The 21,222-nt window shown below is 35.8% G+C and overlaps 1 protein-coding gene across 7 annotated transcripts in view; it reads right to left on the bottom strand.

Annotated features, from left to right (window-relative positions):
- Positions 1–769: 769 nt before the first annotated feature.
- The window catches only part of LOC132151645 (neural cell adhesion molecule L1-like protein), a 99,444-nt gene continuing 78,991 nt past the window's right edge, over positions 770–21,222 (bottom strand). For 5 of the 7 annotated variants that reach the window (XM_059559903.1, XM_059559906.1, XM_059559904.1 and 2 more), the window contains 12 exons: positions 20,944–21,141; positions 20,657–20,727; positions 18,819–19,041; positions 16,545–16,683; positions 16,167–16,348; positions 14,731–14,853; positions 10,550–10,726; positions 9,076–9,105; positions 8,527–8,601; positions 4,732–4,863; positions 3,812–3,884; positions 770–2,010 (listed from right to left, as the gene is read on the bottom strand). In XM_059559903.1, coding sequence (XP_059415886.1) covers positions 1,809–2,010; positions 3,812–3,884; positions 4,732–4,863; positions 8,527–8,601; positions 9,076–9,105; positions 10,550–10,726; positions 14,731–14,853; positions 16,167–16,348; positions 16,545–16,683; positions 18,819–19,041; positions 20,657–20,727; positions 20,944–21,141 — 1,625 coding nt within the window. In that variant the 3' untranslated portion in view covers positions 770–1,808. Of the gene's footprint in view, positions 2,011–3,648; positions 3,706–3,811; positions 3,885–4,731; positions 4,864–8,526; positions 8,602–9,075; positions 9,106–10,549; positions 10,727–14,730; positions 14,854–16,166; positions 16,349–16,544; positions 16,684–18,818; positions 19,042–20,656; positions 20,728–20,943; positions 21,142–21,222 lie in introns of all 7 variants that reach the window. The other 2 variants (XM_059559908.1, XM_059559907.1) reach the window with 2 other exon arrangements.

Raw genomic sequence — 21,222 nt, forward strand, 5'->3', positions numbered from 1 at the left:
CAATTATTCTTTCAGATGTACAGTAATCTATCTATCTATCTATCTATCTATCTATCTATCTATCTATCTATCTATCTATCTATCTATCTATCTATCTATCTATCTATCTATCTATCTCCTACCTTTATTGTGCTGCTCCGCAGAGGCAGATCTTTGGGCTTTCTAATACAATTTTAGCTTTTTATTTAGTGGATTTCATCTATTGTATCCTCAGGCTGCTCACTCAGTAAAAAATGTTGCATTATTGATATCTCTGTGTTTTTTTGAGATGCCGTATCTGTATATGCTGAACACATCATAAGAGTGGCTGACCCCTCTTTTCTTCTTCTCATTGTCTCATTTCCAGCTGCTCCAACACTTTCACCGAGGTTATTTCCCTGACAGAGCACATCTGTGTTCTTACAGTCAAATACATAGATTTCCTCTGGGATGAAAGCTTATTGAGCACAGTGTCTGATATATGGTGCATAGCTCTCAAAGAGATGTACTATTTTATAGATCTTTACTTACGATATATCTTTTCACAGACTCTGCCTGCAGTATCCAATACTTTCTGCTGTTAACTCCAGTGTTTTTTAAAGTCCTTGTCACCATCAGTCAGCATTTACCTTAATGTATCCAGGAGTGGACCTGGAATATGAAAGCTACGTAAAATGTTTTCCACACGTTTATGAAAGCACCACAATAAGATACATGCGTTTAGGCATTAATCAGCACACAAGGTTCAAGATGTAAAAAAGCTGTGATGCTGAATTCAGCAAACCCAGAGTGAAGAAAATGATACAATTTAATGTCAAATCTGCACACAAACCTCATTCAACATGCAAACAGAATTTACAGAAACATTGTACAGAATCTGGGTTTGACTCTATGTGGAGCCATTCCAAAAACAAATAAAAATGCATTTCCTGGAGGAAAATTGTGTTGTTTCTGAATTGTCCACTTATGGATACAACTATTTCATAAAATTTAATGAATTCCAACCCTGTTTCACGGAATCCATGAGAATGTGATTCATTACGTCATACCAGAACATCAAGGTCATTCTAAGGCAAAAGAGGCGTATATTTTTTTTTACATATAAACATTGAGTGTGTGCCTATTTGATGATATACTGATTTATGCCTAATGGGTTAAGAGCAGCAGACTCACTGTAGGGTTAATGTGGTAGTGAATATAGCTATGCAGCTTGTTAATATAGCATGAACCGTTAATAATAATCAGTTCAATGCAAAATGTTCAACAAAGCATGTGATTAATTGTGTCAACCCTTAATGTTGCCTTATGCTTTTTGGAATTCAACAGAAATTATGATTATTTAACCAACAACTCCTTTGTACACATAATAACCCACATTTAATGAATGCACAGTATACAGTATCTGAAATATAAAATGTCAATAATATTTACTTCCAACGAAAAAATAAAAATACAAAGTTCATACCCTGACATAAAACTTGCTTGGCTACATGATGACACGAAGAAAGCAAAAACGGTGTACAGAGTTTGCATTTACAAAAAAAAAAAAAAAAAGCAAACTTTCTGGTAGCTCCAAGGTCACCAATGATTTTCAAAGATTTAATACAAAAACACCCCACAAAAGTATACACAACTGACATGATTGATCAGTTACAGTGCGCAAAAAAAAAACTACGCTTTGTAAAATGAGTATGACTGAGAGTTTGACAATAACACATTAATTGCAAAAATGTCCTTCAGGTGCCATTATGTTGCACTTTTTTCCTTCTGTTTCTTTTCATTGACCTTTTGTGTGAGCTTGTCCAACAAAATAAATTGTCCTTGGTCCATTATGCTGTACTCTGATTGTTTCCCTTGATTTCCATGGAGACCCTCTCCTTGCGTCCAGAGTATTCTCCGATAAAAGAGCCGTCCTCGTTGAAGTGAGCATCCTCGTCGCCGTACTCCACCATGCTGTCTCCGCTGTCCCCTCCTTTCAAGTCACAATTCAACGAATGCTGGCTGCTTTTCAGTGGTTTCTCATCATTATCACTGTGTAAGACATGGGAAACATAACTGAGTTTGGCTGTCTTTGTCTTTGTTATGTTTGATTGGTCTAATGCTAAACCAATACCTTCCTCTAGAAGATATAGAGGAGCTAGATAATATCATTATGAACTCACTCACATAAATTTGTTCCGAACCCATTTTCTTTTTTTATATATATATATAATCTTCTTTTTTCGATAATCTTCATGCAACTATTTCCATACAATTAATAATGACCTGTCAATCTCCAAAATGAATCAAAAAAGCATAATAAAGTATTAATTTATCCCACATGAGATTGACAGTCCATATGTGCATACTATTTCAGTTATACACACTGCTGTTTAAAAGTTTGGGGTCAGTAAAAACTAAACAAAACAAAATCGTGCCACTGAAGACTGGAAAAATGTCTGCTTTTAAAATAGGCTATATTTTATACAAATATTTATTTTATAAATATATTAAAATAATACAAATGTATATTTATTAATTAATAAAATAAATACAATAATAATTAGTAAAGTAATTTAGTAAAGTAAATGCAGCCTTTGTTTGCATAAGAGACTTATTTCAAAAACATAAAAAAGTCTTACTGACCCAAACGTTTGAATGGTAAGTCTTCTAAAGTCATATGCAAACTTTGTGTAATAAAAAAAATTAGAAATTTAAGGTGTGCTTTACTTATAATATAAAGAGGATACTGTTTAACCCTTTTTTTGTGCCCAACATTCAAAATCAATAATGTGTTTAACAAATAACAAATGTACTAATGGCATTTAAAAGTCAATTATAATATTCATTTTGACAAAGGGAATAATTGACAATAAATAATGACTTTGTCTGTTCCTTACACAAATCTGCTTGTCTTCAGAAGGCATGACATAGAAATAATAATAATAATAAAATAATAAAAAAATCCAGGTCCATAACAATATGAGGGTGAGTAAATAATAACAGAATTGCCATTATTGTGTGAACAACTCCTTTAAAATAGCAACAAAGAAACACTTAATTAATTGCCATTTCAAACACACCGTGCATGTGCCTATGAAACCACCAGCCTCACACTCAATGGAAGGACTAATATCATAGATGAATAAAAACTTATGCGATTCTGAAGGAGGATGGGTGCATTTGAGCATGCATTATCTTCACTCAAACTGTGAAGCTCATGCATTCACACACTGAATGACGTCTACATAAAACAGGCTTTGCGTTTCAAATAGTGGAACACAAGACGTCAGGCACATCTATAGTTCAGCCTTCATCATGAATACGTCTCGGATAACCTGCTTACAATATTTCAGATTAATAATTTTCACTATAAACACCATTCCTCAAAGAGAATGTTATCGGATCGCCGAATGATTAATGAAACAAGAAACACATTTTTTGCTGGCCTCAATAAGTGTCTTTCAACTAAACCAGATTGTTTACCATCATCTTACTGTGTAATTTTTTGTTCGCTTGATCTCAATACAAGGTGATCTTAATTTTTACTGTAAAGCCATTGTTTAAGTGCAAAATATTAAAGTGATACATGTGTACTAGCTACTCACAAAGCACCACATAAAACAGCAACACATCAGTGTCATCGATGTGTGAACAACACTGGTTTTGTTGTTATTGTTTAGCACATACGTGTGGTGGTTACTTTAGCTTGCTGCACGTCCAGAGCTCAGGCTGGTTTGGTGCTGGCTTTCGAACCAAAGAAAAAATGCACAAATTACAAGTAAATAGTGTCAGAGGTTGCCGTCATTCTGCCACTATGTGTGCAGTTAATCCTGGTGGTGGTCTGAAATACCTGTATTCACAGAAGGTATCATCATTTATGCCCTGGGACTCCAAGTCGGGGTGCAGGTCTTCTTTCTCTTTCACTGGATGAACAAAAGAGAGTGTTCTAAATTTAGAGACACTGTGTGTGAGTGTGAGTGTGTGCTCTTGTTTTTGTGACATATCAGGACACAACTCTGTATAATGACATGGGTATGACACAGGTATTATAAGGAGAGGGGGACTTATGAGGACATGACCCATGTTCCCATTTTTCAAAACGCTTATAAATCATACATAATGAGTTTTTTTGAGAAAGTAAAAATGCACAAAGTTTCCTGTGAGGGTTAGGTTTAGGTGTAGGGTTGGTGTAGGGCCATAGAATATACAGTTTCAAGGTAATTTAAGGTTAGCCTGTAGCTACGTTTCATACCAGCTGTTCCATCAATGTTTTTCATTCATTAAGATTATTATTATTAAAATTGTACTGCATCAGCAAGCACAACTGCAAGTTCATTTTAACACATGCAAATGAACAGACCTGGCTCATGCTGTTTCTGTACAGTAATTAGAAGAAATAAAATCACAGCTGTAAAGGTTACAACAGTTTAGAAGAACAACGTTATTAGGTAGAATCTTGACTCAAACCCAATTTACAGCCCCCAACGAAGATGCAAAATGTTCTAAATATAAGCGCGTTAACATGTTCCATGTGCTACAGTGATGATCGAGTTGTGAATGTGATTTACAATGATTTTCCATCTTACTTTCAGTGTGTTTTTTACTTCTTGTTAAACCTTTTGGCTTTATTATTCTTAAAAGAAAATCTTCAGACAGTTTGGACATTTGCTAGTGTTTTCTGACTGATTTTTAACAGATTCCATTCACATTCACAAAAAAACTCTGCAATTTTCTCCAGCAACTGATTTGGTTCATTGTGTGAGAGATTACCTGAGTACTTTCCACCTTTATTTCGGTTCACAAAGCATGCTATGAGCACTATAAGGTTGAGGAGAGCTATGGCACACATGAGCACGATGAACCAGGCCTGGTTGGAGTTGCCTCCATGAATGCTGGCCAGACCTGTGAGAGACAAAGCATTCTCTTAGTTTGACATTTCCTGAGGAAACTGCATTGAATATTGACATCCAGTTAGAACATCTTACGCTACATGAGAGACACCAGGCAAACTCTAGAATGGAAATGTGCAAATATAAATATTAAACTGCCAGGCTGTATGTCTAATTACTCAGTGCCAGAGGCTGATAAAGCATAATTCCTTTTATCAAATCCACAGAACACATGCTCTATGGACATGATGGCACACCACACATGACAATTTTATCACAGTATTTCGCTCGGAACTCTTGATGAGATGGGAAAAGAAGAGAAAAAGACAATTTTGCTTTGCATTTCCGTCATCTCGGAGACTGCGTTCTCCTCACCTTTAGCACTGGTCCTGATAACGTCTTCAAAAATACTAGAATTATCAACCCAGCTTTTAGTCATAAGACGCACTGTGTATTCAGTCCCAGGTTCGAGCCCTTCAATGACGTGGAAAGTCTTAGAAGAATTTAGTGCATTGGAAATCTTCCAGATACCTTCACCTACAGGATGTACATAGTGGGTGAAGTGGTATTAGTATACTAAGAAACCTGTACTATATATATACACATAATTATGTATATGGGGGGAGGTCAGATATGATTATGGCTGCCAAATTAATATGTTATACAATTAAAAGTAATACTTTATAAAAAGTAACACCATTGATAATTGAAACTATAGGTATTTGTAAATTCCATCAAGATTATATCACGTAATTTACAACAACAACAAATGTTGACAGCCTTAATAATTATATTTTATATTTATGCTATAAATTATTATTCTAAATCTATATATATCTACTCCTAAATCTACAATAATGCTCTAAAGATAAATCAGTAATTAACTTTTATCTTTTGATTGAATTTACTGTGACTACACAAACACTGTGGAAAATTTAGACAAGAGTGAGAAATACTATTGAAACTCAAGGTTTAATTTAGAAGAACAAGGATGGAGAACAGTTAGAAAAGCTTACGGTTATTCATTAAGGCAACATATAACTCTGACTCCGTCTGCTCTGTGCCTGGAATCCAGCTGATATTTGCAAAGTTGTGACTAACTGAGGTGCTAATATTCAACACAGCTGAGAAAAGAGAGAAATGACACAGCGGGTTAGTACTGTAAATGACATGAGGAAGGGTTGCTTGTTAGATGACTTGGAGAAGAAAGAGTGCCTTCTTTATTTTCTTTATGTTTGCTGTACTGTAATATATGATCTTTGCCAGACATCACTTCAAGGAAATTATGCTTATTGGCCTAACCTTATTTTTTGACTTGTAATGCATTTTCAATTTGTAATGGTCTGCAAAACAAAAAGGGATTTAAGGCCCATTCAAACCAAGGATGATTACTATAAAATTATATACATTTAAAAGACTACCAGAGTCCACACCGCAATTATAGCAATAACAGAACATTTTTCTGATGAACATTAAAACATTGACAGCCAATCAGAATCCATCCTGATTTAAAGGTATAAAGTTTATACAGTGGCAGACAACAAAACTGCAGCACATGCTTATAATAAACATACTGATAGTGTGCATGGGTGTGGATGTTAATATAGTTATCGTTATAGTCTTCTTTATCATTTAAGTTATTGTTCTGGGTGTGAACAGTTCTTAACATTGTCCTAACCAGGTGTGAAACCAGAGAAAATAATATATATATATATAGTTTAAGTTTTTACGTTTTTAAGTTTTTTTTTTACATCCTGTTTTTAAGCAGGTAACCCCACCCACAAGGAAATCTGATTGGTTTAAATTAAATTCCACATATAATATTGTGCAGCTTCATGTCAACTTGAAATTATCATAATACTAATAAAATAAATAAATACAAACATTTATTTGTTCACATCCTCAGATGAAATAATGTGCTTCAAATGGAAACACTCATAATAACTAATTCATAAATACATATGTTTCACTAGTACAGTATATGACATTACTAGTGAAGTTAGAAATGCTGGAGCACTCAAACTAATGCAAAATAATTACCAGTTTGACAAAGGCATTTTGTCAAACTGGTATTTAGGAGCTCATAATTACTGTAATTTTGTCATGTGAATAATACATGTGTTTTGAGTGGCTGGTAGTTTGTTGCATTGAAGAACATTTTTACTTTCATTGTGGTCAGACTAATTACTTGTCACTGGAAACCCAAGAGTCGCGGCTGGTTAGGACACAGTGCAAAGAAGTTAAAGTGATGGGTTGTCACAAACAAATGGCAGGTCTTCAGATGACAGAATGAATAGAAGAGTGGGGTTTAATTTCCATCAGAAACATAGCTGCGAGTCTCCTGTAATTAAATGACTAATTAACGACCTGTATAATGATGTGCTTGTTACACTGGGCGAAATAATAAGAAATAATAAGAGATCATTTTAGTCAGAGTCGCAGAGTAGTAATTACGCAGTCGCCAAATTCTGAGAGCTGCTGAAAGACCTGAATACAGTGTACACTGTTTCTATTCAGGAAGCCAAAAGTATTCGACTTGGACAATTGCTACCTACACGGTGTGCCGCCGGAGCTATATCAATCAGAGATAACTTGTGTTTTCATCACCTTCAGGTGTAGCAATTAGGCAGACTGTTGTCTGCTGTCAAAACTCATTACCACACATCTCAATCACACAACACCTCTCCCTTTGGGCAAAACATGCAAATGGAACACATTTATTCTCAGGCTCTTTTCAGGAATCCATCTGCACCGAAGGACTGCAGCTATCCTGCCCATCGCCCCATGCTTGAATGACATCCTCTAATCGTGATGCATTTCCATCCACCCTGTTATTGAAGAAACTGCGTTAATCATCGGTGTGGTGTGACACCTTTGCCTGACATAGAAATGATGCTATAAATATTGAGCGAGCTAGCTGGAGGTTTGTCAGTCTGCATCTGCTGCCACAGTGGGAGGGAGGAAAGCTCGTGCCACACGTGTCCTGCAAGTCTAGTCCCGAAAGCCACTTTTGTGGGGAAATTTAGCAACAGAATTTAAACGACTTCCCTTTATCCATTTAAAAGCCACTTCTGTGCTAAATCAGCACTATTCCTCAGTCCCCTGATAAGTCCCAACAAATCTGACATTGACACTTCATCCATAAATACAGTACACTACCGTTTGGGGTCAGTATTATTTGTATTTATTTTCTTATTTTAAAGTAACGAATACTTTATTCAGCAAGAACGTTTTCACTTGTGACAGAAAAGACTTTTTTACCAGACTTTTTTATTTATCCCAAAATTATATCACAATTTTTCAATAATTGACAATAATAGGAAATGTTTCTTGAGCATCAAATAAGCATATTAGAATGATTTCTGAAGGATGGACTGGAGTAATTATGCTGAAAATTAAGCTTTGTAAATTAAATTTTAATATATTATGATATAAAACCGCTGTAATAATATGCTACAGTATTACTGTTTTATTGTATTTTTGATCAAATAAATGGAACTTAGGTGATCATACTGTAAGAGACTTCTATCAGGTACATTAAAAAACAATCTTACCAACCCCAAACTTTTGAATATGTTTCTATTACAAAACTGAATATTTGTAGAGTTCACTAGCATAAAAGCTCAAATCGTTTATTATTTGTTTTTTACAAACTTGTTTTTGTGTGGATTAGTACCTATGGAAGAAAGAGTAACATTAGCCACAGGGGTAACAGTAGTTTTTCTTGGAGGAAATTGTGAGCCGGATTTTCCTGAAAAGAAAGAAAGTATTTTAAATGGTTTGAACTGTTGTAAGGTAGTGATGTGGCTTAGATATAGGTAGCCATGTGATGTACTAAATTAAATGATGCTAAATGAAATATAAAAATTGTCTATGTTAGCTGAACCACAGCATTATGCAATAAATATTTTGAATGGAACAGGATTGAATGGCCATGGCTAAATCAGTTAGTTTCAGTTACCAACATGACAGATGACAGGTTAATAGTGAGATTTATATAATTTAGCAAACACCTATGGAAGATGTATACTATCAGCTAGACTCACACAAGCACAGGGCCAAAAAAAAAGAAAAAAGAATTGATTAATTGACAAGAATCGATTACCCTATTATGACCACATGCATTTTCAAGATAGAGTCCTACATTACAATACAGCTACAATTGTATCTTCTAGTCTAGTGTGTTAGCTGTTTCTAGTGCTAAAGAAAACAGATGACTTCATACTGATGTTGAAAGAGGCCACATCTGTTGAGGCTGGCAAAACAAAAGCAATAAAGCAATGAAAAAGACATATTGCAAGGACGACAGAAAGACACTGAAATCAAGACAACTTTAGTTCATAAGACAGCTTGTTTAGAAGACAGCAGTGCCTGTTACTGAAGCATTAAAGCAAGAATGCAATAGCAAGAAGCTTGGAAAATTCCATTCCAAAGTATTTCAAAATATGATGTCATATTTTTAAATGTCACACCAGAAATATGAAACTATTAAAGAATGGGTTTGAAAGGCATATTGAATGTATCAGATGGCGATACCATGGTACGTGAGATGGAAATTAAGGTATTTCAAAGAATGTAATGGTTTCGTGGCCAAACACAGGATATTGCCATGGTAACATGTCAAGAACTTTTTACTTTTAAACTGCAACTGTAACTGAAATTTACTAGTCTGAAAGAATACATGATATGGATGCAAAAACCAAAATCTTAAAACTAACCAGTGCAGAAAAAAAAGGAATTAATGCGTTTTTTTTTTTTTTTTTTTTTGCAGTATTGTTGTTTGAGATTATATATTAGACGTATTAATTTACAATGGTATGTACATGGAAACCAAGCTATTTCAAATAATAGAATAGTTTCACCACGTTTCATGGCCAAAAAATTTAAATGGTATTGCCATGGTAATGTGCAGAAATACCATGATACTTTTATTATATTATCAATATTCTACTCCCAGTTGAACTTAAATGAAACACTTGTTATTAACTGTATTTGAAATCAGCTGATTTTCAGCAGCTGTTTCCCATTGACACATAAAGATATCTCCCCTCACATCACAGCACTCATTTGTTTTCTTGACTGTTTTCTATTACTCTGCCAAATACTGGAAATATGCCTTTGGATTTTCATCTCGATCATACTTCTTCCATAAACTTCCTTATGAACCCTCAGCGAAACAGAAATAAACAGCACTTTATAAACAATCTGCCAACTGCCGATGATAAGTATGGCAGCTTGAACCATTAATCATGATAAATGTGCTGTTAATTCACAGTTGTGTGTTTTTTTCTTTTAATATATATTTTTTATGTTGATTAGCAACTTATTTCTATGTCTGTATTAATAGCAATCCAACATTTCCATTCCCAAAGGCAACATATTATTTCTCCTTCCTTTTTGCAGGCAAGCTTTTCCCCCCGAATCAATAAGCGCTTGGTCTTCCAAGACAGTGATGAATGCAGCCCAGTCGCACACTGTTATGATATTGTTTAGCTATAAAGAAATTCTTAGATGGGCATATGAAAAGCTTGGTGAGATGGGAGGTCGAAATAATGTCCTCAGCATTCCCCGGGTCGATGCCCATAACTACACTGACTTGGTCATCCATGTCAGAAAGCCAGATTTCCTGTCCTTTGGAATGCCACAGGCTGACTCCCCCGAGACGCCCCCACCCCTGAACAGCTGCCACCCGTACTCACTCGCTTCAGTGACTGTGGTGCACTCCTCGCTGGCAGCTGGTCCGCACCCCATCCGCGTGCAACACCGTAGGTAAAACTTATATTTGCTCAGTGCTTCCAGATCCTGGAGGTGCAGCTTACTGCTGTCAGCAGTGATGTTGAGGGTAGTCAGAGAACCTGGTTCCTCTGTGTCATTTACTAAACAGGAAAATGAAACAGAGCATGCTATCAATGCAAGGTATGGTACATTTCTAAACAAATAAATAAAAATCCACACATTAGAATCCCTGGATAATTCAGCAAAGCGCCATGTGTTGTGTTGGTCGCTTAGCTGGACTGGCAGCAACAAGGCCATGTCATTGAAACATCAGATTGTTTAGTCAGCCAGAGGTCAAAATCATTTTTGTTTTATTTTTTTGACAGACACAGACACAGGATTCATACTTATGGTATGATGCAAAAGTATCACAATGTTATTTTGTGGACATGTCATGGCTAGTTTTTTTAATAAATACAGTTGCATCTCAATAAATTAGAATGTCGTGGAAAAGTTCATGTATTTCTGTAATTTAACTCAAATTGTGAAACTTGTGTATTAAAAAAATTAAATGCACACAGACCAAAGTAATTTAAGTATTTGTGTGATGAGTGGGGCGGGGCCGAGAGCCGTGGGAACGGAGCAAGGCCAGTGGAGTGATTGGGAAATGAGTGACACCTGCTCCACTCGCCAGTATCGTGTCCCACGGTGGAGATCGGAAGGATACAAAAGAGGAGCGACGACCAGGCCTAGACTTTATTTTGTGTTTTGTTTTTGTTTGTGCGCGACAGTCATCCGCGAGGGGCTGTCACACTGTTTTGTGTTTATTTGGTTATTAAAGTTTTCAGTTTGAATGTCCGCCAGTACCCGCCTCCTTCTTCCCTGTGATGATGAAGTTTAAAAATTGTTACAATTTGGTTCTTTTAATTGTGGTGATTTTGGTTCACATTTAACAAAAACCCACCAATTCAACAAATTATAATATGGTGACATGCTAATCAGCTAATCAACTAAAAACACCTGCAAAGGTTTCTTGAGCCTTCAAAATTGTCTCTCAGTTTGGTTCACTAGGCAAACAATCATGGGGAAGACTGCTGATCTGACAGTTATCCACAAGACAATTGTTGACACCCTTCATAAGGAGGGTAAGCCACAAACATTCATTGCCAAAGAAGCTGGCTGTTCACAGAGTGCTGTATCCAAGCATGTTAATAGAAAGTTGAGTGGAAGGAAAAAGTGTGGAAGAAAAAGATGAACAACCAACCGAGAGAAACGCAGCATTATGAGGATTGTCAAGCAAAATTATTTTATTTCATTATGCAGCTCATTATGCAGGCCTTTGTCTTCTTAGGTGTAAATCACAATGATATTCATGATAGTTGACACCTACTCGCATATGAGTTTTACAAACAAAAAGTGTCTTAGAACATTTAAAACTTCTCCAGGCCCCCAAAATACCCTTAGACCTCAGAGGGTTAAATCTACAAAACGCAAAGAGACAAAGTAAAAAAAAAAAAAACACATTCATTGTGTATATAGGGTAGTTACTTTCCACTAACGTTTTCAGACATTATGGAAGCAAAATAACCCAAAATCTCTAAATTGTGTATAGCATAAAAAACAATTTATTGGCATTAAATATTTTGACACAAACCAGATTTTCTCTCTTATTTGCATCCACTCATGTCAAACCACTTTGCATTAATAACCCTGGCAAGAACTGCAGATGACCTTTCACACATCACAGCAAGGGACGAGCTTTATTTACATATGGTCTACACACATAAGCATGTGTGCATTTGAAAGTAGCTGTCAGTCGGTCAGGAAACAATTGTGTACTGAATTGGGTACAACCAATTAAATCATAATTTCTAATCCATGTGCTCATGATGTGTTATTTAGCTATTTTGCTTATGTTGTTTAAATAGGTTTTTATCTGCACTGCAACATGTCCCCCTTTCCTACCAATATTTCCCACTTTTTTTCAAACCAAAATCTGAATCCTCCATAATTCACTGTGTGAATTGTAAACTTTGTGCGATTTTAGCATAGTTGGATCTAGCTGCTGGCCATCTGTGCAGTGGCTCTTTAATCCCAGTTGCTATTTTCCATTTGATGGGTACAGCTGTGTGCTCTCTTGCCAGCATTTTACACATCGCTTTCTTCAAGGGGACTTCAATGAGCCCACTTCAAAGGAAGCACAATGGTTTAAGCAAGCTCTCCTGATGAAAATGTAGTTTCTTTTAATACGAAACCTGACACTTGGCCTCAATGATCAGCCGCAGCATCAAACACAATTAGCTGACGAGGCCTCCCAGACTGTATGCATCATAATCAGGTTCGTCATCATTCCTGCTGGGATCTGGTTGCATGTTGAATGGTGCACACGCGCAGCCTGGTGTTATACTGTGATATGATGCATGTAGAACAGCATAGAGTGCGAGAAAAGGTGTCGGCTTGATCACAATGGAATACCCGGTCATAAATGTCTTTTCATTTAATTTTCATTTCATGTACAGTAGACCAGGGTTTCCCAGACTGGGGTTTGTGAGGGAACTGCAGGGAGTTCAAAAAGCTAATAATTCATTAAACCATACAAAAAAATATATATATACAAATAAAACCATTTAAAATAAAAACATATTGAAATACATTGCTTACTAAAAATACTTAAATGTTTTGTTTTGTTAACCTGCATGTCATGTGACCACTAAGTGCCATAAAATAACTTAATAAATTATTTAAATATTAACAAAAAATCCCAGGGGTTACTTCAAGTAAATATTTTAGGTCAAACTGGTTTGGCCAACAAAAAAATATTGCAATCCCAGGACCAGACAACGAGCAGATCTTATATTTCTTGGAAAAATTAAGGGAAACCAACTTAAAAAAAAAAAGAATTTCCCTAGGGCCATAAAAACAATCTGAAAAGAGGCAGTGTAGCACAATGTAAAACTTATTAACTTTGCTCATAAATATTAATTTCATGTGGTTGTTCACACAGTAGTCTAACTGATGTGACTTTAAGTAGGAACATACTGCAATAAAATTCTTTTTATAGTATGTAACACGATTTTTCATTATTTATTTTTTTTATGTTTCTTCTATATATATTATAGTCACTTATTTATTTTAGATATTTAAGATATTATAACTGGAAAAGAAATAAAAAATACTAATTAAAACTTATTGCAGTGTAGAAGCCATAGTATTAAAAAGTGCTGCTGATGCTTGCATGCAGGATTACAGTGCCGTCTGATTAGTCTAAATGTGTTTGATATGGTTAGCTACAATTAATCTTAATTTGACCATTACATTTTAAATATCAAAATCTTTATTTAAAAAAAAAAATCCCTTGATATTTACAGATATGCTTCACAATGTTTTGCTTTTCCTTATAGTGCATCACTTAACTATTAGTACGATGTGCATTGTTAGCCTTCTACGTTTATGTAATCAGCAGTGTTTCTCACTGTAAATCCTAATTAAAATCAAACCATACTCTAATAGCATGCAGTAAATAGGTGTTTAATTCACTAGTGTGTCTTCAATTCGATATAACAGGACCTGTATAATAAAAACAAGCAAATTGAGTGAGGCAACTTTAACAAGTCAAAGTAATTGTTTCCCATAAATCATTTAGCAAATATACAACTGCGTCTTATTGAGGTCCTGTGCAGTTATTTTCATAACACTGTAGTCCCTGTTGAATAGAAGATGCAGCTGCCAACCCTAAGGTAGGTGGCACAACAATATCTCCTAGTGGTGAGACATAGGCATCACTCGATGTAATGAGACATGAATCAACAAAGAGCACTTTGCTGTTTTTGTATGTCCAAATCCTCATCTGCATCACAGACAACATGCTGACACAGGGCAATAGCTTTTTTATGCTCTCTGTGGCAAACAAAATTTACTTTCTGTACTCTAGCACTTTAAATGACATAAACTGAGTCTAAAAACATTCAATACAAATCCAGTGGTTTGTGGTATCACTGTAGAATCACTGTAATGACCAATAATGCAGCTGTGTCATGGACCACATGAAAAACGAATATCAGAAATAAAAGCTGTTTACGCAAACCCCAGAACATAACCCTCACAGCAAGATGCAGACATTTATAGCGATGGTTATGAGCAAATTAGAAATGCAGTGTTCACATACTTAGCTGATACTGGAAGATGTAGCCAGTTATGACTCCATTTGCATCAACTGGAGGAGACCAGGTCAAAGTGACCTCATGATTTTGGATGTTTGTAACACTGAGAGCAGACACTTGACCAGGAACTGAAGAAAGGGAAATGAAAGAAAGAATTGACAGATATATTAATAATTTAAAGGAACATTTCACCCAAAAATGGTCATTATTATTAATTTGTTCATTCCAGAACTTTGCGACTTTCTTTCTTCCATGAAAGACATCTTTCCCTACATCAAAGGTCTCACATTTCATTTGCATTTCTAAGTATTCAAACTTGTTTCCAAATATTCTAGTCACTTGACATGTGACTAGAATGGTCTCATGACAAACCAGAACCAACTGCTGGATCCCAATTAACCTACTTATACAATGATCCTAAAATATGTACTCTTTTTCTGAAGAAAAACAAATACATAATAATAATTTTGGAAATATCAACAATTGGGAAATATTTGTCATAATTGCATATTTCCCGGACCTCACTGTCGTCTTGTTAGGTGCATCCTGATACCATTAAAACTGCCCTGTCAATCATCCTGTCACTGTCAACATATTTAATTTCATTTAATTTCCTACAATTCTGGAGAAAAAAATAATGTTGCATGTTGATCTGCCAGTCAGTAACTTGTGCATGATGCAAGTTAATGACCAAACATATCTTTATAAATGTTCACAAACTTGTTGCAAATGAAATATAATGTGAATAAATTGCTTTTTTTGCGTTATGATAGATATTGATTATTAATCAGTCATACACCCTTGTCTAAACATCCCTACTTAACCATCAGTCTCACACTGACATGATTTTTAACACTCTTTTTCTTAATTGTAGTTTGCAGCAAACTACGATTTGGGACACACAAATTCTTATTTTGAATACTATTTAGTGATGTATAGTGTGCAAACTGGAACATAGCATGTATTTTAAGGTAAACTAAAGGCTGGACACACTATTCGACTTTTAGAATTGGAAAAAAAATTAACTTAACACTAGGCATCATACACTTGCTGACCTGAAACTGGTTACATAGAACAACTGTGCATTATACTGTGTACACTAAACAACTGAGGATTACACACTATCAGAATTTTTAAGTTGTTTCTAAAATAATAAGCTCACACAGAAACATGACAAATGAAAACAATGTGTGTTCTAAAGTAGGCTCTAAATATGAAATGTATTCGAAACGCTTCAGCTGGACAGATAGTCTGAATCTAAAAAGAATCAGAGTCTGTGTTTAAAGTACATTATGTGATTTTCTGTGAAATCTATCAAATCCGACTGGCTAAAACCTGCAGACTAGCTCTGACTTTCATCAATTAGCGTCTACTCATCCAGACTGCAAATCCAAATGTGCTATGTTTAGCTCAAGTGTTCACACGTCCTCTCCTCACTCACCTCCCTCAGGTGTTTTGAAGCTGACCGGATGACTGCCAGGTCCGTTTCCTCTGCTGTTAAAGGCCATGACAATGAGGCTGTATTCAGAGAACGGCTTAAGCCCTGTGACCACCGCATGGTTCCTCTCGCCTGAGAATGTCAATGTGTGTTTGTCACCATGTGTTTTCTTTGAGCCCAGCAGACTACGAAGCCTCCAAAAGCGTATCTGTAAGTACATGAGGTTAGATTAGCCCACAGGTAGTGAAAAACAGCTGATGAGTAAAATACCACCATTGAGTAATACATGTGGATAGCTTTGACAGCTTGCAGGGAAACAAGAAGAGCTTCAAGGTCAAAAAAGGGGTCACTGGCCTTTAAACCATGGCTTCAAAGCAAAACACATGTTGGTGCGGAATTACCCTGTAGCCCCCCAGATGTCCATTGAGTTTGTCCTTGTGAACATGGTCCCATCTGACCTCCACCATGGTGTTGTTGTTCATCACTTCTACGGCTACATCCTCTGGAGCCGCTGAGGGGACTATGGACGAATAACATGCAAATTAAATATTACAAATAGCTCGATATAGCTGCCTTAAAATTGCACTGCTCCTAAATCAAGGAAATGCCAGTGAATTAGATTCAGCTATATCCATGAAACAGGCACCATGAAATGAGGAGTAATTTTGTGGGTAATCATGGGAAAAAGTGTGGTGGGGGTAATAGTTGTTTATGTGGAATTGTGGACTATAATATTTTTTATGCTTTGTAACTACATTTCGTTTTCAAACACTTGGCAAATTATATACTACAGTGATTTACCAAACACAATCTAAGTAATCTCACAATCTCACCATGACACTTGCTAATGGGAAGACATTTTTGATTATAATGGAATAAAACCTTGTAAACACCAGTGTTGGGGAAGCAACATTAAAACTCTACCTTGCCAAGCTAAGCTACAATTACATTTTAAATATATAACATATATCCTATAATTAACCTAGCTACACTGATGGAAGCTATATATTTTTAAATTATAACTATATAACTACTCGGGTTGGAAACAAGATCCACTTTTTAAACACTTGTATTATTAACAGCCCTAATGCAATATTTGAAAACCCTCATAATGCATTTGGGTAAGTTTTAAAAAAAAAATCATAGTTTTTAGTATGTGAACCAAACTTGTTTAAATACTATCAAAATACATTTCATTTAATGTATGTTTTTAAAATATCACCATGTAAACATTTTGCGTTTGGGTCTATTTTGACCCAGTTTTCAACATGACTGTTGTTGTTTTTTCAAAAGAGTTATATTTGTCTCAAACATACTATTGTTAACTATAATGCTTATTGCAGAATGAAAATGTGATAATCTTAAAGTGAACATTTATGTTAGTAAAATATTTATTACATAAAGCACATTCTAGAATAATAGATAAGCTGATTTGTTATTATATATAATATATATTATAAACGTGTGTTAATACACACACACACACACTCACACACATATGTGTGTGTGTGTGTGTGTGTGTTAGATTTCATAAATTTAAAAAAAGATTTAGCAGTCATAAGTGTTAATATCACAAATATACTCTGACTGAATTTCGTTAAAAATTGAATAGAAATCAATGCTAATCAATGGGAATCAATAGTTTGGTTACCAACATTCTTCCAAAAAACTTATTTTGTGTTCTGCAGATGAAAACAAATACAAACAGGTTTGTAATCAGATGAAGTTGAGAAAATGAAGACAGAATTATTATTAATATTATTATTATTTATTTTTATGTGTGGCCCATCTTTTTAAAAGTATTACAATAATCCTTAATAGAACAATTAAGGAATCTGAAAAGATAAATCTCTGTCATGCAGGGATTCAAACACATGACTCATTTCTGAATATTTTTTCCACATGAACCTTCAGAATGAAGTGGTTCACTAGAATGAATCATCCTTTCATTTTATCAGCTTGATTACACACAAACAGCAATTTAACATTCATTCACTACATTTAGCTGGTTACTCACGAAGACGGGCAAATAAGATAAGATAGAAATAAAAAAGAAGGAGAGACTGCAAAGAAAAGGGGACTAAACTAATCGTACTGCACAGAGATGTAGTGACCTGAGATAACATCGGGATGGCAACTCCAAAAGAAAACTGATGGCAAGAGAATAATTATAGCCACAAATGTAAATACATCATAGCCATGATAACATTACATTTGTTAGTCTACAAAGACTCTGAATAAGGAAATCATTCCCGCTTGTGCAATTTAATATCCTCAATAAGGCACAACAAATCGGTATATCAGTGCTACTGTTTGGATGTAGTGTAAAGGCAAGAAGGTATTTCATCAGTATTTTCTGTCCTCTATTTTTATGGTTCTTCTCGTCACACATGTACTGCACTTTTGCTGGGGTGGTGGGGTATGTGTTAACATTTACAGGCAATGTTTCTTTGCAATGTAATAAGACCCTTACAGACAAACAAAAGGTTAGGAAAAAAATAAGATGCATCTTTCAGAATCTTCACCTGCTTTGTATGCTCTCAAAGGTAAAGATGCACAATGCTTTGACAGTGAGTGAAATGTCAATGGCATTGGTTTATTTGAATGCATGCTCAGCTCCACAGTTCAGACACAATGGAAGTTGCTCCTACTTACAATCCTCTCCTGAGTACGCTGTTATTATTTTAGGATCCGGACCCCATCCTGCATGGTTCTTGGCCTGGATTTTTATCTCGTAAAGGACGAACGTTGGGGTGTTTTTAACAATGAACGAGTGCCTCTTCACCATGTGCTCTGTCCAGTCCTCTCCAGTGCCTTGTCTTCTGTAGCTTACTTTGTACTCCAGACCAGGCCCGTTGTGTTCAATAGGTGACAGTGGCTGTGACAGCACAACGAAAGAGCTCAGTTCATTTGACAGAAACAGTAAATCAAAGGAAATATTATTTGGTGAGCACTTGGTGTTTTTATTGTCTCATCCTCACAGTGCACGCTCACAGACCATTTGTTGCTGACTGTATGATGAATATTGCACACAAAAAAATGAAAAAAACTGCCAGAAATCAACATTTGCAATTAGACTGGGTGGCTTTACTCAGTTACTTACTCCATAGTAAGGGTGCACGTTTATCAGCTTGAGTTTAAATAATGAGCAATTCTTAGGAAGAATTAGAGATGGTTTGCTCAATATGGTTAGTAGCTACCTGCATATAGAAATGTACATTCATGCTTTGTTTGTTAAGTCTGAGAAATAAGCATGTGAAATACTGTAATATGTTAATTATTCTTTATAAGTTTGAGGTTGGTAATGTTTTTGATAGACGTTTCTTATGCTCACCAAAATACAGTAAAAACAGGGGGAGTCGTGGCCTAATGGTTAGAGAGTCGGACTCCCAATCGAAAGGTTGTGAGTTCGAGTCCCGTGCCGGCAGGAATTGTGGGTGGGGGGAGTGCATGTACAGTTCTCTCTCCACCTTCAATACCACGACTTAGGTGCCCTTGAGCAAGGCATCGAACCCCCAACTGCTCCCCGGGCGCCGCAGCATAAATGGCTGCCCACTGCTCCGGGTGTGTGCTCACAGTGTGTGTGTGTTCACTGCTCTGTGTGTGTGTGCACTTCGGATGGGTTAAATGCAGAGCACAAATTCTGAGGATGGGTCACCATACTTGGCTGAATGTCACGTCACTTTCACTTTCACTTTTTTTCACTTTCAGTAATGAAATAGTATTGCAATTTAAAATAATTATTCCATTTGAATAATTCAGTTGAATTATTTCATTTCAAATACATTTGAAAATTAAATGTATTTCTGTGAAGGCAAAGCTGAATTTTCAGCAGCCATTACTCCAGTCTTTAGTGTTAGACAATCTTTCAGAAATCATATTTAATGTGCTGATATTTCTCATGGAACATTTCCTTTGTTGATATTCCCTAAACTTTTGAACGGTGGTATTTTATTTAATAATTTTTCACATTATTTGTTTTAATTTTATAATTCATTGATTTTATAATAATTTTTTATTATTGTGGTAACTGCTCCAGAATGTTCAGTGCTTATAAACCTGGTTAATTGCCAATGATTTATCATGATGTCAAGCATTATAACAATTGACTTTCATTAACAAAGCTCTAAGGTACAGCAGATAACTATGAATTTATGTATCTTTTTCCTTTGACTATTTAATCACAGACCGACCCTGGGTTCCTTTTGATGGGAACCTGTGTCCAGAAAGATCCATTTCAGCAGGGCTTTGTAACTTTCTCAACAGCATGGCAATAAAGATAGCCGTGTTTTGCTATGCAAAAACTGCTATCTCAGGAAATACGCTTATCGATAATTGGAACCTAACAACTGACACTGTTAGTTTGCTTTCCCCCTCTGTGAACTAAATGAAGTTCTGTATTTGAGAGCCCTTCTTTATCTGTGCAGCCCTTCCAGTGCTTTGAACGTTAGATATTCCTGAAGACTACTGGAAATGAACAGTTAGCATCATACCTCCCAGTTGAGATCCATTTCATGTGGCAAATGACCTTCGATCTTGATATTTTCTGGGTTTTTGTCGGGTGCTTTGGAAAGAGCAGAAATGTGGATTTTGTTGGAGATTAAATTGTTAGTGGAAGAAAGAAAAATGGCCTGTGAAAAGACTGGAGCTTAAATGACAGGGAAAATCAATTATCTCACAAGTTTGAATGTTTTAAAGTACAGTTGGTGATGAGGTTGGCCTCACTGCTATATGTAAATGTGACGTGTTTATGAGAAACAGTGGGAGAGCTCATAGATACCTGATGCTGGAGTTTTGTATCTTTCAGTGGCTTGGCTTGGCCGACCTCTTCCCACATCATTGGTGGCGGAGACTCTAAATCGGTAGTCTATGAGTCCATTAAGATTCAGGAGAGCGAAGTGGTGGTTTCCCGGCACTCTCATCATCTCCCTCCAGATGCCCGGCTCATGTTGGCTTTCCTCAAACTCTATAACAAACTCTGCACAAGGTTTAAAATTGGAACTGGAGTCAGCACAGACAACATTTTAATAAAGTGGCTTTACTCAGGAAATATTCTTTA

Source organism: Carassius carassius, chromosome 10 (assembly GCF_963082965.1).
Source record: "Carassius carassius chromosome 10, fCarCar2.1, whole genome shotgun sequence".
NCBI lineage: Eukaryota > Metazoa > Chordata > Actinopteri > Cypriniformes > Cyprinidae > Carassius > Carassius carassius.